This window comes from Hyla sarda, chromosome 4, assembly GCF_029499605.1.
Source record: "Hyla sarda isolate aHylSar1 chromosome 4, aHylSar1.hap1, whole genome shotgun sequence".
Lineage (NCBI taxonomy): Eukaryota > Metazoa > Chordata > Amphibia > Anura > Hylidae > Hyla > Hyla sarda.
This window is the reverse complement of record NC_079192.1, coordinates 149,945,584-149,967,513: the sequence shown is the minus strand read 5'-3', so window position 1 is coordinate 149,967,513 and position 21,930 is coordinate 149,945,584. Positions and strand designations below refer to the sequence as shown.

At 40.3% G+C, this 21,930-nt stretch overlaps 1 protein-coding gene across 5 annotated transcripts in view; it reads left to right on the top strand.

Annotated features, from left to right (window-relative positions):
- NEDD4 (NEDD4 E3 ubiquitin protein ligase) overlaps positions 1 to 21,930 on the top strand; it is a 247,024-nt gene that overhangs the window by 129,154 nt on the left and 95,940 nt on the right. For all 5 annotated transcript variants that reach the window (XM_056572379.1, XM_056572380.1, XM_056572378.1 and 2 more), the window contains one exon: positions 4,388 to 4,449. In XM_056572379.1, coding sequence (XP_056428354.1) covers positions 4,388 to 4,449 — 62 coding nt within the window. The remainder of the gene's footprint in view (positions 1 to 4,387; positions 4,450 to 21,930) is intronic.

Genomic DNA, 21,930 nt, shown 5'->3' with positions numbered 1-21,930 from the left:
ACAGATAGTCTGTATGTTCAATCCTCAAATTCCTAGGTTGGAACCTGAACCTAAAAAAAAATCATGTCTTGTTCCCTCCAGGACCTGTCAGTTTTTGGGAATATCCCTGAACTCATGTTCTCAAATGTCAACCCTGGCCTCCAGCGAAACAACTATTGCTTCAAGAGAAGGTACTAAATCTATTTCTATCCCACACTCCTTCTTTCATGTCTGTCCTGGGTCTAATGACAGCAGCAATTCCAGCAGTAAGGTGGGCCCTGTTCAGGTCAAGAGAACTTCAGCTAGACATCCTTTTGCATTGGAATGGGGAAAAATCTTCCTTGAACCAAAGGTTCCTTCTGTCTTCCAAAGTGAGACTATTCCTCAGGTGGTGGCTGATTCCACAAAATCTCTCCAAAGGAGTTCCCTCGTTTCCCACCTCAGTGGTGAGAATTACAACAGATGCCAGTCCTTGGGGCTGGGGAGCTCATGTGAATCACACTCTTCTTCATGGGTAATGGGGTCCACATCTAGTTCCTTCCTCCACAAATTACAAGGAGCTCTCAGTGGTCTATCAGGCGCTTCCCTGCCTGTCTCACCAAGTAAAGGAGAAAGATGTGTTAATCTATACCTGCAACACAACCACAGTAGCATACCTCAACAAGCAAGGGAGGACAAGATCCAAACAACTTATGGACCTGACATCTCAAATCTTTCTCTGGGCAGAGACCCGTCTGTCATCACTACGGACACTTGAAGGGCAAGGAGAATACCATAGCAGATTTTCTTAGCAGAAACAAAATTAGCCAGTCAGAGTGGTCTCTGAATCCAGAAGTCTTCAATATAAGTCACAGATTTGGATTCTTCTCGGTAGATCTGTTTGCGTCTAAACAAAAAGCTTCCCAGGTTCTATTCCCTAAATCCTCTGGATCATCTATGTGCAGTGGACGCTTTCTCCCAGTTATGGACAAGGGGAGTAGGGTATGCTTTCCCCCCTTCCGCTTAATCCCAGCAGTCCTAAGAAAGATTCAACAGGATCATGCTCAAGTCTTGCTCATTGCTCCCTTCTGGCCCAGGAGACCCTGGTTTACCCTTCTGAGGACGGCCAGTGTGCCAACTGTGGATTCTTCCAAACAGGAAAGCTTTCCTCTCGCAGGGCCCAGTTCTGCATCCTCCATCCCCTTATCTGCATCTCACGGCCTGGATGCTGAAAGGCTAATCCTTAAGAGAAGAGGCTTCACTGATGGGGTAATTAGTACCTTACTTGCATACAGGAAGGAAATAACTTCAAAAATCTACCTTAGAACTTGGAAAGCTTTCTTAATTTTGCAGGTGGTAAAGTAGATCCCCTAGGAGAGCCTAGTATCCCTGTTATTCTTAGTTTTCTTCAGAGAGGGCTAGAGTTAGGCCTTAGTCCCAGTACTCTCAAGTTCTAAATTCTAAGTTGGCCCACCAGCCTCTTATTAAGAGATTTCTGGTAGGGTCTTCCAGACTCCGCCCTTCAGCCAGATCCGTAGTTCTTCCATGGGATTTCACTTTAGTTCTAGCTAGCTTTTCTCTTGGCCATCACCACAGCGAGAAGGGTGGGGGAATTACATGCCCTTTCATCCTTTTCTCTACCAAAATTCTCGATGGCAGAGTTATAATGAGAACCTTACCGCACTTCTTGCCTAAAAGTGGTGTCTAATGTTAACCAAAATCAAGACATTATTCTCCCTTCCTTCTTTGACAGTCCTCCCAATGATAGAACATTCTTCCACAATCTAGCTGTAAGGAGATGTTTAATTACTCATATTGATTCTACTAAGAATTTTTGTACATCTGAAAACCTTTTACAGTTTTCCGGACCTAACGGGTAAAGCTGCCTCTAGGTCCACCATTAGTAGGTGGATTAAGCTTGCCATTAACATGGCTTGTGAGGCAAAAAATCAGGATCCCCTTCTTTCTTTAAAGCTCATTCCACAAGGGCAGTTGCAACATATTGGGCAGAAAAGGCTGACGCTTCTATAGACCAAATTTGCAGGGCAGCCACCTGGTCATCTAGTCATGCCTTCCTGAAGCATTACAGGTTGCACCTGGAACCAGTTGCCGATCTAAGTTTCAGTCGCAAGGTTCTTCAGGCTGTTGTCCCCCCATAGTTGATTCTATTCTAGTCTCCAGGGGTGCTGTCATGGGTGATAGGGTAAATATGGATTACTTACCGGTAATCTGTTTTTCGAGAACCCATGACAGCACCCCTCGTATATCCCTCCCCCTTTTTTTTTTTTTTTTTTTGGTGCATATTATATTGTATTGTCTCTGTGTATGTTGTTCTACCTCTTGCTCCGTAGGAGTACTTTATAATTGAACTGAGGGTGGTGAGGAAGGAGGTCCAAATTTAAATCCAGGTTTCCTGTCCCACGGTGGGAGGTCCTCTCCAGGATCTGCTGTCATGGGTTCTCGAAAAACAGATTAACGGTAAGTAATCCATATTTTAATGAACATTTGGCCACGGGAGATACAACAAAATTGGCAAGGTTTACCATCTTTATTTTATGGATGTTGGTGCTTGAGCAATGTCTATGAACACAAAGTTACAGTTTACATATGGGTTTAACCCCTTAGTGACCAAGAAACTTTCCATTTTTGCATTTTAGTTTTTTCCTTTTAAGAGTTATTAAAGCAATTTTTCTAATTTGCTGGGGTTTCATTTATACACTGTTCATCATCTGATAAAACTATTGTAAATCTGACCTGCTTTTGTTGTCTGCTAAAATGTAGCGCAGCGTCCCATAATTCGTTTTTTCACACTTGCATGATTTCACTCTAATAAAAACTCAACACTCATAGTAAATCAGGGCCATTATCTGGATTTATTTAGGCCAATACAATCACAATACATATTCCCAATATATATATTTTTTAGTATGTTTTTCTTCTTTAAAAAAATACAAACAAATTCTGGTGTTTATTTTTTTTGTTTATGCAATTAACCATGCAAGATCAATAATATTATATCTTAATAGGTTAGGCGTTTCCGCACATGGTGATACCAAACATGTTTATCCCCTAGAAATGACAAATGCCGTTCATATATGGCATACATGGCATTGGGTATAGGAAGTGAGCTTGGGAGCTGAGCTCGCTTCATACCCAGTGAGTACCAGCTGCTATTAATGGAAGATATCAGTGATTACTTTGTCATTTAAACCTTTAGATGGAGTGATCAATGCCAGTCACGGCATTAAAAGCTAAAATGACTAATAAGCTAAGAAATAAAATAAAAAATGATCTCTTAAAGAGGACCCGTTTGGGGCAGTAAATACTTGTATAGCCCACAAAATAACTCATCTGTTGTGCCATTCCTATGTTATTCATACAAGGATTGTATGACTAAATGGCCAACTGGGTGTTACCAGTTTGGAGCATGTCCCTACACCTTCTGTCAATGTCAACTGTGATTGGATAGTTTAAACACTGTAGGAAACACCCAGTTTGCTATTACGTTATACACTTCAAATAAAAAATAGAGCAATGGCACAACACAGAGCTATAAGATGTTCCACAAATGTTATTTTATGGGAAATACATGCATTTACTGGAACAGACTGGTTAGAGGCCATGTGTAAAGGGGTTATCAAGGAAAAACTTAATATAAATATATAATATATTAACTGGCTCCAGAAAGTTACAGATTTGTAAATTACTTCTATTAAAAAATCTTAATCCTTTCAGTACTTATGAGCTGCTAAGTGCTCTCGGATGACACCTGTCTCGGGAACTGTCCAGAGTAGAAGCAAATCCCCATAGCAAACCTCTTCTACTCTGTGCAGTTCCCAAGATAAGCAGAGATGTTAGCAGAGAGCACTACTGCCTGGCAGAAAAGAACAACTCAAATTCAGCAGCTGATAATCATTGGAAGGATTAAAGGGGTTCTTCGGTGCTTAGACATCTTATCCCCTATCCAAAGGATAGGGGATAAGATGCCTGATTGCGGAAGTCCCGCCGCTGGGGACCCCCGGGATGTTGCACGCGGCACCCCGTTCGTAATCAGTCCCCGGAGCGTGTTCGCTCCGGGTCTGATTACCGACGACCACAAGGCCGGCAGCGTGTGACGTCACGCCTCCGCCCCCGTGTGATGTCACGCTCCGCCCCTCAATGCAAGCCTATGGGAGGGGGCGTGATAGGGGATAAGATGTCTAAGCACCGGAGAACCCTTTTAAGATTTTTTAATAGAAGTAATTTACAAATCTGTTTAACTTTCTGGAGCCAGTTGATGTAAAAAATAAAAAAAATACAAAATTTCCCTGGAATAACCCTTTAACATTGATTGTAGTCACAATATATCAATCTCCAATTTTACAATTCAGTACTCCTGTGAATGATCGTCAATAAAACGATTCAGTTGGTCATTTCTGCTTCATTCCAGACAGAAAATCCCAGGTTGGAGCGACCATATACATTTAAAGACTTTATTCTTCATCCACGAAAGTAAGTTCCCTGCCTACATTGCATATTATGTGTATGGATTATGGTCTGTACTTTAATACTTACCATAAGAGTAGGTCCAAATGTTGTGCATTAATCCACTGCAGGTCTTACCACAAATGTTTGGCAAATCCACAGAAAAATCTTTGTCTGGTGAATTGTGGTGTAGATTTCAATATTTACTTATTCTGTCAGTATCCTTTTATATTAAAGTGCTACTTTTGGTAAAGGGAATCGAAGAGTATCACCACCCGCATTAATCTTCTTGTACAGTGTAATAGTGTAGGAGATGCTGATTCTACCAGTGTTTCCTGTGTTTTTTTTTTTTTAAATATAAGAATGCTGGCACTGTTCCTGAGTTATGGCCTAAAATTTAAATATATCAATAAGCTTGTTTGGAGCACTCAGGGTTTCCCAGCCCCTAGTTTCACTGTTAGGCCTGCTGGCATTGGCCCTGTGCTACACCCCCTTCATAAATATTGATTCCTCTTTCTACAAGCACGTACAGATACATGCTGTGACATTACCAGTGTGAAATGCTGTGACATTACCAGTGTGAATTTTGAAAGACAGACTGCACTCGCCGTCCATAACAATGCTTTATTGTGGCAGATAAAGCATATAGACTCCAGCAGACAGAAGCAAGTAGGGCAAAGGTGTGCAGGACATTACCAGCATGAAAGACCCGTGCCTACAGGACCACCTAGCTCTAAATGAGCAGATATTTATGTTAATAAATGACAAGTTATCCTGGAACTTTTCCCACAAAACTATATATCACTCTAGCACATTTATTTGGTCCTCTGGGCGGGGCGGGGCTGGGCTGGGCTGCCAAACTTGATTTTACTACCTCGCTTGTTTCTATGCCTGAACATAATGTTCAACTAGTGAAAGACCTTTTTTCTTGAGTCCTATGTTCTCTACCGTGAGCCTAGTCGCCATCTGCTCATGTCTTTCTCCCCTTGTCATTCTGTACATGTCCTACTCTGCCCCCTTGCACACCTCCAGAGCTAGAAGTTCTTTGATTGCTTTGGTCCTCTTCTCCCAATTATGGATCATTCCACATTCCCCCGGGGCTTTCTTCTAGGAGTTTCTATGGATCCTCTTGCCTGTTACGGTTTCATCATGTCCTAGCTGGATGTAGTATACATTTTTTTTTTACTTGCCACTATGTGGCTGGCTGTTGTTTCACCATGCCTCTATTTATTTATTTATTTTTAATAAATTTTTATTAAGGAAAGCGTTACAAAAGGTTTAGTACATATAAAAAGACCATAAACAATTCCCTTATTCTTTCTATTTTTCCCCTATCTATCCTTTTTAACCTTTTTTCAAATCTTCTTTATTTGCAATAATAACTCATCCCTTCCTATTTCTTTATCCAATTCCAACCATTCAATTATATGTTTACTGTTTAATTTATACTTAAATTTCAAGTACTCGTGCAGTGTGCTCCCATACACCCCTGTGAGTTGCGATATTTGAGAGGCTAAATAATAAACCCTGAAATTTGGCATCCCTAAACCTCCATTTGTTCTCGGAATCGTCAGTACCTCGTATTTGATTCTTGCTTTCTTTCCCCCCCATGTTAACGTGTTCACCAGACTTTCTATTTTCTTGAACCAAACCTCATCCAGAGACACTGAAGACGCTGTCAGAAAGTACAATTGTGGAAGCACCACCATTTTTACTAAAACTAGGTGATCTGTCATCCCCAAAGGCAATTTTAGCCATATTTCTATTTTTTATTTTATTTTTTCCTGTAAAGGGACTATATTTATTTTTATATAGTCTGATAACCTACTATTGATCCCTATTCCTAAATATTCAAATTTTCCTGGATACAATATTAGTTTAATTTCCCCAAAATCTCCTTCTCCTTCTTTTTGTTCATCTAATAGCATCAGTGAGGATTTACTCCAGTTTATTGATAACCCTGATATGTGGCCGAACTTGTGTATCTGTTCAATCACTGCAGTTAAATGGACTTGTGGGTCCCTAATAAAAAAAGTAGATCATCTGCGTATAACGCAATTTTATCTTTCTTCCTCCCCAGTCCAAATCCTGAAAACTCCATTCTTTCCCTAATGTAAACTGCGAGAGGCTCTATAAATAATAAAAATAAAAAAGGGGAAAGGGGACACCCCTGTCTGGTTCCTCTGGATAAAGTAAACCATGCCTCTATTTAATACCTTACATTTTTGTTTCTCTTTTTCAAGATGTTTTGAATTACATCCCTCAGACCTCATCAACATTTGTGTTTGGCCTCCTTATATCCTTGGCAATCTATTTTGTCCATCTATGGCTTTCTACTTACCTCCATATCGCAATCCCTTCCCTCTTACTGTTGGGCTTGGGAAGTGGAACTGAGCTAACAATTTCATTCCGATCAATGGGCCAAATGTTTCTCCTTTACCCATAAGGTGGTAATAGTCACTAAAGCTTGGGAAACTAGCTTTTAAATTCTGTCTCATTGCTATTATGTTTGGTAGCTCTTCATAGATTGTTCCCTTCAGGGCCGGATACTTGTTGGCATTGTTGCAGTGCTGTGGTAACAATGATGAAAGTCTTGCCCTTTTACCTGGCTTTCTCTTGGCTACTCTATCCCACTCCATTAGAACAAGATCTAGGCTATTCATATGTGCTTTATTTTTGGGATGCCTTTTTTGTTACTTTATTTGACCTTTGTCATTGTATATAATGTCTTCTATTTTATTATATACCATTACTCTATATTGTGTTTGCGAGTTAGACCAATCAGGTATGTGTGTACCACGTTGGTTACATTTTGCTGCCGGTTGTATTTTTATTATTTGGCACTAAATAAAACTTATTTTTTTTTATATATAAAAGGAGATTGGGGGACTCACACTAATAGATGTGGAAACAATATGTACAGAGGTTTCTGCGTTACACGTAACCCACGTGTCAATTAGTGGAAGCAATAAAAGAAATGGATGCAGACCTCAAGGTATATATTTGTATGTGAAATGTGGTGTATATTGTAAGAGTAGGAAATAGTTGGGATAGGACTGGTTGTATACATAACAGTATTTGATTAAATTACAAAGAATAGTGCAAGCAGGGCCCTCGCTATGGACTAGACAACATACAAATTAATGCAATGATAATATACCATAATATTAGATTAAAAAAAAATAAATAAATAAAAAAAAAAAATATATATATATATATATATATAGATATATTATTTAAATGAATAAATAAAAAAAATGATTTGAAAATAATTAATAGTAAAAATAATTAGTCCATATAGCAGCCACCTATTGGATAGGAGTTATTAGTCTGTTGCTGACCGAATATCAGTACTTTTAGCCATAGCTTTTGGCAGATTAGTATAGCGAGTGTTCTGATCGCAATGATTGTAACAGATGGTGTCAGAGTTAGTATCGTAAGTTGCAACAAAAAGTTAATAGTTGTAGGTAGATAGATAGTTGTTGGTGCTTCTGCACCACTCACCGCTCCGTATCCCTGAGATGGTAGCCCCTGATGTGCTGGGCTCCGTGGCACGGACTGGCTCTGCTCGGCGGCTGGCCCGGTGCGTCTGTGCGGTAAAGTCTCAGGGTTCCCCCGATGGTGTGGAGAGTTTTGTGGCAAGCAGCTGTGGTGAGTGGACGCAGGCAGTGATGATCCAAATACCGTGTATGGACGGCGTTCACTTGGTGGAGTGAGCACTTCCTGGTTTGTCTCAAACAGTGGTCCCTATTGCAGGGGGTTCCAGCTGTTGCAAGTCTGGATTACTTGAATTGGATCCTATAGGTGGTCAATATGGTAGGGTAGAGTGCTAGACGCGTTTCGGGGAGACCCCTTTTTCAATAGCTGATGTACCCCATGTTGTATGAAGGTTTATATAGTCCTTGTATTTTATTTTTGCCGGCAGTTTGTTGTAAGCTGTGGACTGGATTATTGGCATTTTACAAAACATGGACTGGATTTTATGGAGAAAAAAAAAAAAAAGCATTTACTTTTATCTCAATTTCATATTTATACACATAAAGATATTAATTTAATATCACAAATCTCATTTCATTGTACACTTATATATATGGTTCCATATCCCAACACATTCTATTCCAACATAACACACATTTTTTTTAAAGTGAAAATATCACATATTATTGACTATACTGTTATATTAAGCCAAATCCATATATTCTATTTATAAACCAATTCATTTTAATACAGCACACAATCATTCATTCATCGTAATGCATAGAACAACACCTTTTCATATGTATATCGTTGTTACCATTCAGACTAGTTGTATACAAGTAAATGCCTTTTTTTTTTCTCCATATAATCCAGTCCATGTTTTGTAAAATGCCAATAATGCCAATAATCCAGTCCACGGCTTACAACAAACTGACGCCAAAAATAAAATACAAGGACTATCTAAACCTTCATACAACATGGTATGAAAAAGGGGTCTCCCTGAAACGCGTCTAGCACTCTACCCTACCATATTGACCACCTATAGGATCCAATTCAAGTTATCCAGACTTGCAACAGCTGGAACCCCCTGCAATAGGGACCACTGTTTGAGACAAACCAGGAAGTGCTCACTCCACCAAGTGAACGCTGTCCATACACGGTATTTGGATCATCACTGCCTGCGTCCACTCACCACAGCTGCTTGCCGCAAAACTCTCCACACCATCGGAGGAACCCTGAGACTTTACCGCACAGACGCACCGGGCCAGCCGCCGAGCAGAGCCAGTCCGTGCCACAGAGCCCAGCACATCAGGGGCTACCATCTCAGGGATACGGAGCGGTGAGTGGTGCAGAAGCACCAACAACTATCTATCTACCTACAACTATTAACTTTTTGTTGCAACTTACGATACTAACTCTGACACCATCTGTTACAATCATTGCGATCAGAACACTCGCTATACTAATCTGCCAAAAGCTATAGCCAAAGTCTACTGATATTCGGTCAGCAACAGACTAATAACTCCTATCCAATAGGTGGCTGCTATATGCACTAATTATTTTTACTATTAATTATTTTCAAATTTGTAAATTTTTTTATTCATTTAAATAATATATATATATATATATATATATATATATATATATATATATATATATAATAACTTCAAAAATGGTGCGGCACTCCAAATATCCCAAAAATAACTATTTATTCCACATGTCATAAAAAAAATTTTTTATCTAATATTATGGTATATTATCATTGCATTAATTTGTATGTTGTCTAGTCCATAGCAAGGGCCCTACTTGGACTATTCTGTGTAATTTAATAAAATACTGTTATATATACAACCAGTCCTATCCTAACTATTTCCTACTCTTACAATATACACCACATTTCACATACAAATATATACCTTGAGGTCTGCATCCATTTCTTTTATTGCTTCTTTTTTTTAATTGAATAAAAATAGATATTAATCTCTCTGTATAACGTGATGCCTGCAGATTAGACTGAATTTTCAATGTGACAGGTTCCCTTTATTTTTTTTAGAGTTCATAAAATTGGAAATATTTCCCATATAGAGCTTAATATTAAAAGTGTATTCCGCTCCTAGACATCCTAAGGATAGGGGATAAGACATCTCATTGCAGGGGGTCTGGCTGCTGAGACCATCCCGATCTCTGTACCAGCCTCCTGGCGATCTGAACATTTTTTATGTTCAGAACGTCAACGTCAGGCGTATTAAATAAGTAATTTGTATTTGTGTTAGTAGAAACAGAGAGCACCATGCTCCTTCAAATAGCACATAAAACGTTATTGAAAATTGTTGTATTTAATGGTTCTGGGTTTTCAAAAATTCTAAACTATTCAATTGTTAGCAGTCACTGCAACTGTCTGTTCACAGTGTACATGTTTATAGACCCCATTTGGACCTGAAGTATATCAGATGAGTTCCTTTTTGGAAACCTCTGAGGCTGCTATACATTGACAAAACCTCTACACCCCCACTGTATATGAAGTCTCATTATGTTATTAAACACATGTGACTTTTTGGCATACATCGGAAGCATGCATGAAAAGATGCTACTCAGTATACATCTAACAGAAATGCCAAATGAATGCCTATTTGTCTTGTATTTTGTGATAGCTGACTAGGGATACATTTAAAAATCTGTTAGCTAAAGCTAAAATCTATCAGTTAGAATACGGTATATAAAAAACGGAATGTATAGCAGCACTACTTAGACCAAAAATGAAGAAAAGCGGATGCAAGAGTTCCAAACACGATCATGGTTTCCTTAAGTAAACATTCAATAGCACAGCACTCTAGTATTGTGAAAACAAAGGTGCAATTTATTCAGCCCATGTCAAGCAGCAATGTTTCAGTTCTTCAATAGAACCATTTTCAAGCAGAGTGATAGTGTTCTGGAGCTTTAACCCTTTAAGGACAATGGACGTAAATGTACGTCCTGATGCAGCGGTTCTTAGTGCACCAAGACGTACATTTATGTCCTGTACATGACAGGAGTACCAGACCGGTGCTCGAATCATGCACAGCAGGTCCTGGCTGCGATCAGCAGCCAGCGACCCGCCAGTAATGAAGGACATCAGCGATCGTCACGGCGCATTAACCCTCATACATCCCTGTATGCGGAAGAATTAGAAAGAAAAAGGTGGTCAAAATATGGCTATTTTAAACATACTTATTTTTTTTTAAAGCAGTACAATAATAGAAAAGTATGTAATCATTTTGATCGTATTGACCCACAGAATAAAGACATGTAATTTTCTACTGTAAAGTGTACAGCCTAAAAACCCTTCAAAACTAGCAAAATTGCAGTATTCGTTTACATTTCCTCACACAAATAATAATTTTTGGGGTTTTCCGTACATATTATGGTAAAATGATTGATGTAATTACAAAGTACAATTAGTCGTACAAAAAACAAGCCCTCATATGGGTCTGTGAATGGAACTATAAAAGAGTTATGGATTTTAGAACGCAAGGAGGAAAAAACGAAAACTCAAAAAATTTATTGGCCTGGTCCTTAAGGGGTTAAACTCCCAGAAGAGTGATTACAACAACATAATGCACGTGTCAGCTCATTACATGATTATATAGAATATATATATATAAAAAAAAGTGTATAATAATCATAAATATTAATTTCATCAAATCACCACAGTGTTCATAAGTGTTAATCATAAATACTTGCATAATAGTGCTCATGAATACAGTGATGTAGCATAATTATACTTGAAAATGCACTTAATAGCATATATATTCCATTTAAACCATAAACAGTAAATACTTCAAAAACAAAAAAAGACAGGGAGAGGGAGCACCCGTCTTATCCAGTACCTAATCATGGTGCCGCTAGCGTGCTTGACATGGGCTGAATAAACTGCACCTTTGTTTTCACAATACTGGCATACAGTGCTGTTGTACGTTTATAAAGTATGTAGAAAAATAATTTACTGTTCTCATGGCATACCTGGCAACTCGAAAGAGTTTTTAGAGTTAAGGGAGTGTGTTCCAGAGTAACGCGGAAGAATTCGGGTATGCCTTAAAGTGCCACCTGTTCCAATGAATTATCTTATTATCTAAGGCCTAAATTAATATTACATTCTGTTCCCAACATTGTTTATGCTGGAGTCAGCCAATGCCCATACTAACTCCTTTGTTTAATAATCATACTTTTGGCTTAATCTTGTACTCCAATTTACTTTAGCTCTGCTTACGATTGTGTTAAAATACTGCAAGATTCCTCTATTTTAACAGAGAAGAATACTGCTGAGTCATATTCACATTGTTGCACTATATTCTTGAACATTTGTTTGATAAATATACTGAGGATAGGGGATAAGATGTCTGATCGCGGGGGGCCCACTGCTGCCCCCCTCCCCCAGCGATCTCCCTGCAGCACCTCCCATAGACATGAATGGAGGGGGCGTGGCGTGACATCACGTCCCCATTCCCGGAGGTATCCGAAACTGAAGAGGCAGCTCCCGCATAGAATGCGGGTGCTGCTGGGAGATTGGGGGGGTTCCCAGCGGCGGGCCCCCCACGATCAGACATCTTATCCCCTATCCTTTGGATAGGGGATAAAATGTTATTGCCCCGAATACCCCATTTAAGTCTCCATTGCTAGCCTTCCCTGACCCCCTCCCTACCTAGCCTTGCAAAAGTATTCACCCCCCCCCCTTTGACTTTTTTTTTCGTATTTTGGTGCATTACATGCTGGAAATAACATGGATTGTTTGAGGATTTTGATCATTTAATTTACAGAACATACACACAACTTTGAAGATATATGTATATATATATATATATATTTTTTTATTGTGAAGCAAACAACAAATAGGACAAAATAACAGAAAAAGTAAATGTACATAACTATTCACCCACCTAAAATCAATACTTTGTAGAGCCACCTTCCAAGTCGCTTTAGAGAAGTCTCCTTGAGTTGCCACATATTACCACTGGGATTTTTGCCTATTCCTCTTTGCAAAACTGCTCCAGCTCCTTCTTCAAGTTGGATGGTTTGCGCTTGTGAACAGCAATCTTTAAGTCTGACCACAGATTTTCGATTGGATTGAGATCTGGGCTTTGACAAGGCCATTCCAACACATTTACATGTTTCCCCTTAAACCACTCAAGTGTTGCTTTAGCAGTGTCATGGGGTCATTGTCCTGCTGGAAGGTGAACCTCAGTCCTAGCCTCAAATCCTGCACAGAGTGGTACAAGTTTTGCTAAAGAATATCTCTGTATTTAGCATCATCCATCTTTCCCTCAACTCTAACCAGTTTCCCAGTCCCGGCTGCTAAAAAACATCCCCACAGCATGATGCTGCCACTCCCATATTTCATGGGGATGGTGTTCGTTGGGTGATGGGATGTGTTGGGTTTGCGCCAGACGTAGCGTAGACATAAACATTTTTAGTCTCATCACACTAGAGCACCTTCCTCCATACATTTAGGGAGTCTCTCACATGCCTTTTCACAAACTCAAAACATGCCTTTATGTTTTTAGCTGAAAGTAATGGCTTTCTTCTGCCCACTCTGCCATAAAGCCCAACTCTATAGAGCTTAAAGGGGTACTCCCGTGGAAACCTTTTTTTTTTTTTTTTTTTAAATCAACTAGTGCCAGAAAGTTAAACAGATTTGTAAATTACTTCTATTAAAAAATCTTAATCCTTCCAGTACTTTTTAGGGACTATATACTACAGAAGAAATGCTTTTCTTTTTAGATTTCTCTGATGTCACAACCACAGTGCTCTCTGCTGACCTCTGCTGTCCATTTTTGTTTTGGAACTGTCCAGAGCAGAAGAAAATCCCCATAGCAAACATATGCTGCTCTGGACAGTTCCTAAAATGGACAGCAGAGGTCAGCAGAGAGCACTGTGGTCGTGACATCAGAGAAATCCAAAAGCAGTTCCTCTGTAGTATACAGCCCATAAAATGTATTGGAAGGAATAAGATTTCTTTTATAGAAGTAATTTACAAATCTGTTTAACTTTCTGGCACCAGTTGATTAAAAAAAAAAGTTTTCCACGGGAGTACCCCTTTAAGGCTTTTTGTCGTTCTATGTACAGATACTCCAGTCTGCGGAACTCTGCCGCTCCTCCAGGGTTACCTTAGATCTCTGTGCTGACTCTCTGATTAATGCCCTTCTTGCCTGGTCCGTGAGTTTTTGTGGGCGGCCGTCTCTTGGCAGGTTTGCTGTTGTTCTTTCCATTTGGTTATGATGGATTTGATGGTGCTCCTGGGAATCATCAAAAATTTGGATATTTTTTTATAACCTAAGCCTGACTTGTACTTCTCAACAACATTGTCCCTTACTTGTTTCGAGAGTTCCTTGGTTTTCATGGCAGTGTTTGGTTACTGATGCCACTTGCTTAGGTGTTGCAGCCTCTGGGGCCTTTCAAAAAAGGTGTGTATATGTAATGACAGATCATGCATAGAGACAAGAAAAAACAAGGTGGGTGCGCTCCTGGTGAACATCGTCATATATTGGGATAGTGTGGTAAAAAGGGAAGATTCGCCTCTTACCGGGTGGTGTTATGCTAAGAGCACAGCACCTGTATTCGCAATATGAAAGAAGGGTCTGCGGCACACAGGTCCTGCCGGTATAGAGAGTCTAGTACCAGAAAAGATTAAGCAATTAAATCGGATAGCAGAGGTCATCAAATTGGGAAATCATATGGAGCGCTGGACCATCGAAGATGCAGAGTCAGGCTTGAAAATCCAAGTAGTTTATTGTTTAAAAGATATAAAACGCTTCTCATAAGGCGTTTCGAGACCGGACCGGTCTCTTCGTCAGGTATGCATATACTGATAAAAAAGGTACATATATATTGAAACAATTGTTTATCAGAATTTGTATACCTGACGAAGAGACCGTCCGGTTTCGAAATGTCTTATGAGAAGCATTGTTTCATATCTTTTAAACAATAAACTACCTGGATTTTCAAGCCTGACTCTGCATCTTCGATGGTCCAGCGCTCCATATGATGTCCCAATTTGATGACCTCTGCTATCCGATTTCATTGCTCAAGGGGATTTCTTTTTTTAAATCAACAGGTTCCAGAAAGTTAAACAGATTTGTAAATTACTTCTATTTAAAAATCTTAATCCTTCCAGTACTAATCAGCTGCTGTATACTAGAGAGAAAGTTGTATTTCTTTCTGGAGTTCTTTTCTGCCTGACCACAGTGCTCTCTGCTGACACCTCTGTCCATTTTAAGAACTGTCCAGGGTAGGAGCAAATCCCCATAGCAAACCTATCCTGCTCTTGACAGTTCCTGACATGGACAGAGGTGTCAGCAGAGAGCACTGTGGTCAGATGGAAAGGAAATTCAAAAAGAAAAGAACTTCCTGTGGAGCATATAGAAGCTGACAAGTACTGGAAGGATTAAGATTTTTTTAATAGAAGTAATTAACAAATGATCAGTCTACACTTAAGTACTCAGGTGCGAAATGCGCTAGACATTGTCCTATGACAAGTATTCTCTGTTGGATTTTCTAAATAAAAGCAAGCTTTTATCTGCAAGCCCAGCGCTCGACAATCCTTCTTGTAATTTACAAATCTGTTTAACTTTCTGGCACCAGTTTATAAAAAATAAAAAAGTTTTCCAGGGGAGTACCAGGTCGTACAGGTACGCCCTGACGCCCTGGTACTTAAGGACCCAGGTCGTACCTGTACACCCGTGGGAATTTCGGTTCCCGTCGCGCACCTGGCGGGGACCGGACGGGGATAAGTAGGCATCCCGTGCAAATGTTCAGGGGGGTCCCACACCGGCGATTTGCGGTGATTCTGGGTCATACGGGTAACCAGGAAAATAAGGGGGTTCGGGGTTGTCCAAGACACAGACGATCCCCCTGAAGGGATAGGAGTGAGGTGGCAGGGGTCCAACCCCCTCCTATCCCTGCTATTGGATGTTCAGAAGCGACGACCAATAGCAGATTGGGGGCGGGGGGGGTTAACGGTCGGGGGGGGGTTAACGGTCGGGGGGGGGTTAACCACCCGCTGTGGTCCGGACAGAGCAGGGGAACAGACAGTGAACGGCGCCGAAGGTCCACTTACCATCGGCGGGCGGCAATGACGTGTGGCTGGCCCCATGGTGCGGCGTGCTGCAGACTACGGAAGCCGATGAGTTTCCTAGCAACATCTGGAGGGCTACAGTTTGGAGACTACTATACAGTGGTCTCTAAACCCAGCATGCACGAACAGCAAATGGCTTTCTCGCCATGCTGGTAGTCGTAGTTGCATACCTCCAGCTGTTGCAAAACTACATCTCCCAGCATGTCCTTCGGCGATCAGTACATTCTGGGAGTTGTAGTTTTGCAACAGCTGGAGGCACACTGGTTGGAAAATACTGCGTTAGATAACAAAACTTAACTGAAGGTTTCACAACCAGTGTGCCTCCAGCTGTTGCAAAAGTACAACTCCCAGCATGCAGAGTCTGTCAGTGCATGTTTGGAGTTGTAGTTTTGCAACAGCTGGAGGTTTGCCCCCCCCCCCCCCCCCCGCCCCCAATGTGAAATGTACACGGTACATTCACACGGGCGAGTTTACAGTGAGTTTCCTGCTTCAAGTTTGAGCTGTAGCTATTTTTCCACCGCATTGCAAACTCCTAGCGGGAAACTCACCGTAAACACACTGTGTGAATGTACCCTAAAAAACACTACACTACGCTACACTAACACAAAATAAAGGGTAAATAAATACATATACACCCCCTTACACTGTTCTCTCCCCCCCCCCCCAATAAAAATGAAAAACTTATCGTACCGCAGTGTTTCCAAAATGGAGCCTCCAGCTGTTGCGAAACAACTACTTCCGGCATTTCCGGACAGCCACTGACTGTCCAGGCATGCTGGGAGTTTAGCTGGAGGCACCCTGTTTAGGAATCACTGCCATAGAATACCCCTATGTTCACCCCTATGCAATCCCTAATTTAGTCCTCAAATGCGCCTGGTACTCTCTCACTTAGGAACCCTGTCGTATTTCAAGGAAACAGTTCAGGGCCGCATATGGGGTATTTCCGTACTCGGGAGAAATTGCATTACAAATTTTGGGGGGCTTTTTCTCCTTTTTACCCCTTATGAAAATGAAAAGTTGGGGTCTACACCAGCCTGTTAGTGTAAAAAAAATTTACACTAACATGCTGGTGTAGGCCCCATACTTTTTATTTTCGCAAGAGGTAAAAGTAAAAAAGACCCCCAAAATTTGTAAGGCAATTTCTCCTGAGTACGGAAATACCCCATATGTGGCTGTAAAATGCTCTGCGGACGCACACCAAGGCTCCGGAGTGAGAGCGCACTATGTACATTTGAGGCCTAAATTGGTGATGTGCACAGGGGTGGCTTATTTTACAGCGGTTCTAAAAAATAAATACCCACATATGACCCCATTTTGGAAACTACACCCCTCATATAATTTTTTTTCTTCTAAGGTTTTAATTTGGTATTTCTTTCATCCACACTCATCAGCCTCTAATGGACTCATATGACTACACCAGAATATTAAAGAGTCCCCCATCATCTTCAATCTATGCTGTCAGATCAATTATCGGATATTTTGGATACACTTTGTATGTAAATATAGTATAATTTAATAGGCAAACAAGAAATGTAAATATATGTTGTTATTTTTAACGTGTTAATACCACTTTAGATTTTTCAGTGACGTGATACTATTTTTAAAAATGGGCATTACTGGAAATTTAGAATATTGGTACCTGTGGGGAATTGGGTGGACTAATATGGCTTTTAGATGTCATTATCTATATATAAGTGAATATTATTCTAGAGATAGCTATATTTTAACACCCTAAGATGTTACTATCACGCAATAATACGTTCTGTCTTATTAGACTTAATACATTTATTTTTATATGTCACCACTCTGTCATTCACAGTATTATTAATTCATGGTTTCTCACGCACCCAACCATATTGGTCACATTTTCAATTGCCTTATATGGTGGTTACGATAATTTTTTTTATACCATTGGCACTTTATCACACTAACATATTAGGTTTTTACATATACTGCATATTAATTTGGGGTAACAATATAGAATAATGATATTGGTTTACTATAGTGATGCATTCACTGACTATATTTTACAACTGTTAAATATAAATAACTGTCATTGCATTCCAGCAGTGCCCCACTAACAATGTATATGTAATTAAAAATGTAATTAATATACATGTAATGCCCACCCTTCACACTTGTTCAACAGTCCTGAAAGGTTCTATTTTCATTCACCAGCAATTGATAGCATGGTCTCGAGCAGATAGGGTTAAACATACAGGTTTCACTTACAATTATCTTATGCTGTTACCGATTTCCGGTTGTGCGCATGCGCGGGGCCCTTTTCCTGGCACGGACTCCCTGGGCGTCAAGAGGCCTTGCGCGCAATTCCGGATGTGAGTCATCCGTGACCTGTGTGCGGGGCTGTGACGTGGCGGGGAGAGCTGTGCGCATCCGGGTCGGGACCCTGCGCATGCGCGGAATTGCGCTAATCGGCGTGAAATTTAGTATATATAAGGAGGCATAGCAGACATTAAGATAGTGTCCCTTGAGAAAGTCGGGTGACGAAACGTACGTTGGGACGGTGGAGACATTATACCACTATGGGTAAGGGAGGAACCAATTCAGTTTCTTTGCATTATTTAGTTTGCAGCATATTTATTAGTTACTTAATGGCTAGCCCACAATAGACCATGGGGTAATAGCTATTACTTTTTTGTAATTACTGCAATCTACATAGAACCTTTCAGCACTGTTTCCTCCCTAAGATGTATCTTGTCAGCTATTGAGCCCCATAACTGACATTTGTCTCCCCTACGTACCAGGGTAGATTCTGATCACATCGCTCACATCAATTCCATTGTTATGTAATTTTGTCTTAATTGTTGTTAGTCACATATAGTGACAATTTTAATATATTCTAATAAAATGTATACTTGATTGTTCAGTAGCAATTGCTCTTGGTTTTTCTTTTTTTTTTTTGTAGTTATATTGCATATGGAGCTATATGGACATACTGTATACGAAGACCCTCAGCACATTGAAAGGCTTAACATGAGGATAGCTAGATATATAAAAACTTTTTTGTGCTGTATTAATTTGAGTGTAATTACCCCTCATAAAATGTGACAAGGGGTATAGTGAGCCTTAGCACCCCACAGGTGGATGGGAAAAGGCAAAAAAAATTTTTTACTAAAATGCTGGTGTTACCCTAAATTTTTTCTTTTTCACAAGGGAAAATTGTAACCCCATTTCTTCTGAGTAAGAACATACCCCATATGTGGATGTAAAGTGCTCTGCGAAAGAACTTCAATGCTCGGAAGAGAGGGAGTACCATTGGGCTTTTGGCGAGAAAATTTGTCCGGAATTGAAGGCCACGTGTGTTTACAAAGCCCCCATAGTGCAAGAACAATGGACCCCCCCACATGTGACCCTATTTTGGAAACTACACCCTTCACAGAATGTTATAAGGGGTACAGTGAGCATTTACGCTCCATAGGTGTCTGACAGATTTTTGGAACAGTGGTCCGTGAAAATGAAATATTTTATTTTTCATTAGCTCAGACCACTGTTCCAAAGACCTGTCAAACGCCAGTGGGGTGTAAATGCTCACTGCCCCCCTTATTAAATTCTGTGAGGGGTGTAGTTTCCAAAATGGGGTCACATGTTGGGGGTCCACTGTTTTGGCACCATGGGCTTTGTAAATGCACATGGCCCCTGACTTCCATTCCAAACAAATTCTCTCTCCAATAGATCACTGGCGCTCCTTCCCTTCCGAGCATTGTAGTGCGCCAGCAGAGCACTTGATGTCCACACATGGGGTATTTCCATACTCAGAAGAAATGGGGTTAAAAATTTTGGGGGCATTTTCTCCTATTACCCCTTGTAAAATGTAAAATTTGGGGAAAAACCAGCATTTTAGTGAAAAAAATTTTTTTTTTCATTTATGCATCCAACTTTAACGAAAAGTCGTTAAACACCTGTGGGGTGTTAAGGCTCACTGTACCCCTTGTTACGTTCCTTGAAGGGTGTCGTTTCCAAAATAGTATGCCATGTGTTTTTTTTTGTTTTTTTTTTTGCTGTTCTAGCACCATAGGGGTTTCCTAAATGTGACATGCCCCCCAAAAACCATTTCAGAAAAACTCACTCTCCAAAATCCCATTGTCTCTCCTTCCCTTCTGAGCTCCCTAGTGCACCCACAGAGCACTTGACATACACTATTGAGATATTTCCTTACTCGAGAGAAATTGGGTTACAAATTTTAGGGTGATTTCTCTCCTTTTACCCCTTGTAAAAATTCAAAAACTGGGTCTACAAGAACATGCGAGTGTAAAAAAATGAAGATTTTGAATTTTCTCCTTCACTTTGCTGCTATTCCTGTGAAACACCTAAAGGGTTAACACACTGAATGTCATTTTGAATACTTTGAGGGGTGCAATTTTTATAATGGGGTCATTTGTAGGGTATTTCTAATATGAAGGTCCCTCAAATCCACTTCAAAACTGAACTGGTCCCTGAAAAATTCAGATTTTGAACATTTTGTGAAAAATTGGAAAATTGCTGCTGAAATTTGAAGCCCTCTGATGTCTTCCAAAAGTAAAAACATGTCAACTTTATGATGCAGATATAAAGTACAGTGGTCCCTCAAGTTACAATATTAATTGGTTCCAGGACGACCATTGTATGTTGAAACCATTGTATGTTGAGACCATAACTATATGGAAATCTGGTAATTGGTTCTGAAGCCCCAAAATGTCATCCAAAAAATAGGAAAAAGTGAGGATTAAAGAAAAATAAGTAGATAACTAATATAGATAAAGCAAATCCTTACATATAAAAGTAAGAAAGAGCTGCTGGGAACTGTAAATCACTATCTATGTCAATGTTTCCCAACCAGGGTGCCTCCAGCTGTTGCAAAACTACAACTTCCACCAGTAGTTTTGCAACAGCTGGAGGCACCCTGGTTGGGAAACAATGGTTTATGTAGAGGACAGGAGCTTCTTTAGGGTCCTATACAGTGCACACAGTGTCCCAAATGGAGCCATCCTTACTTGGTGTCCAAAAGAGCAGCTAACCCTGGCACAGGTAAGGAGTAGAACAGAACTTGTAGTTCCTTCCTGTACTGTAGGGGGGGCGCTACCAGACACCCAGTCAGTGCAGGCACTTCAGTAATAGAGGTGATTTTCCAGTAAAATGCCCATTCTGATTGGTCAGTTCCTCCAGTTGTGACACATTTCACAGATTTGGACTGTCCGTACATTGTATGTTGAGTCTGGTTTCAAGTTACGATGGTCCAGAAAAAAACATTCTATGTTGAAACTATTGTATGTTGAGGCCATTGTAAGTTGAGGGATCACTGTAGACATTTTGTATATGTCAATCAATTTAAAATGTATTTGGGATGTCCATTTTTCTTGTAAGCAGAGAGTTTCAAAGTAAAAAAAAAATGCACATTTTTCAAATTTTTCATCGAATTTTGGAATTTTTCACCAGGAAATGATGCAAGTATAGACAAAATTTTACCACTAACTTAAAGTAGAATATGTCTCGAAAAAACAATCTCGCAATCAGAATGAAAGGTAAATGCATCCCAGAGTTATTACAGCTTAAAGTGACAGTGGTCAGATGTTCAAAAAAATTACCGGGTCCTTAAAGGGGTACTCTGCCCCTAGACATCTTATCCTCCTTAATGCAAGTCTGTGGCAGGGGCGTGACGACCGCCATACCCCCTCCTATAGACTTGTATTGAGGGGGTGGGCCGTGATGTCAAGAGGGGCGGAGCCGTGACGTAACGATGCTCCGGCCCCTGTATTGCCCGTCATTACGTGCAGAGCGAACTCGCTCTGTTCAGTAATGATAGCGCGGTTCTGTAGTGGCGATCCCGGGGGTCCCCAGCAGCGGGACCCCGGCTATCTGACATCTTATCCCCTATCCTTTGGATAGGGGATACCGGTAAGATGTCTAGGGGCGGAGTACCCCTTTAG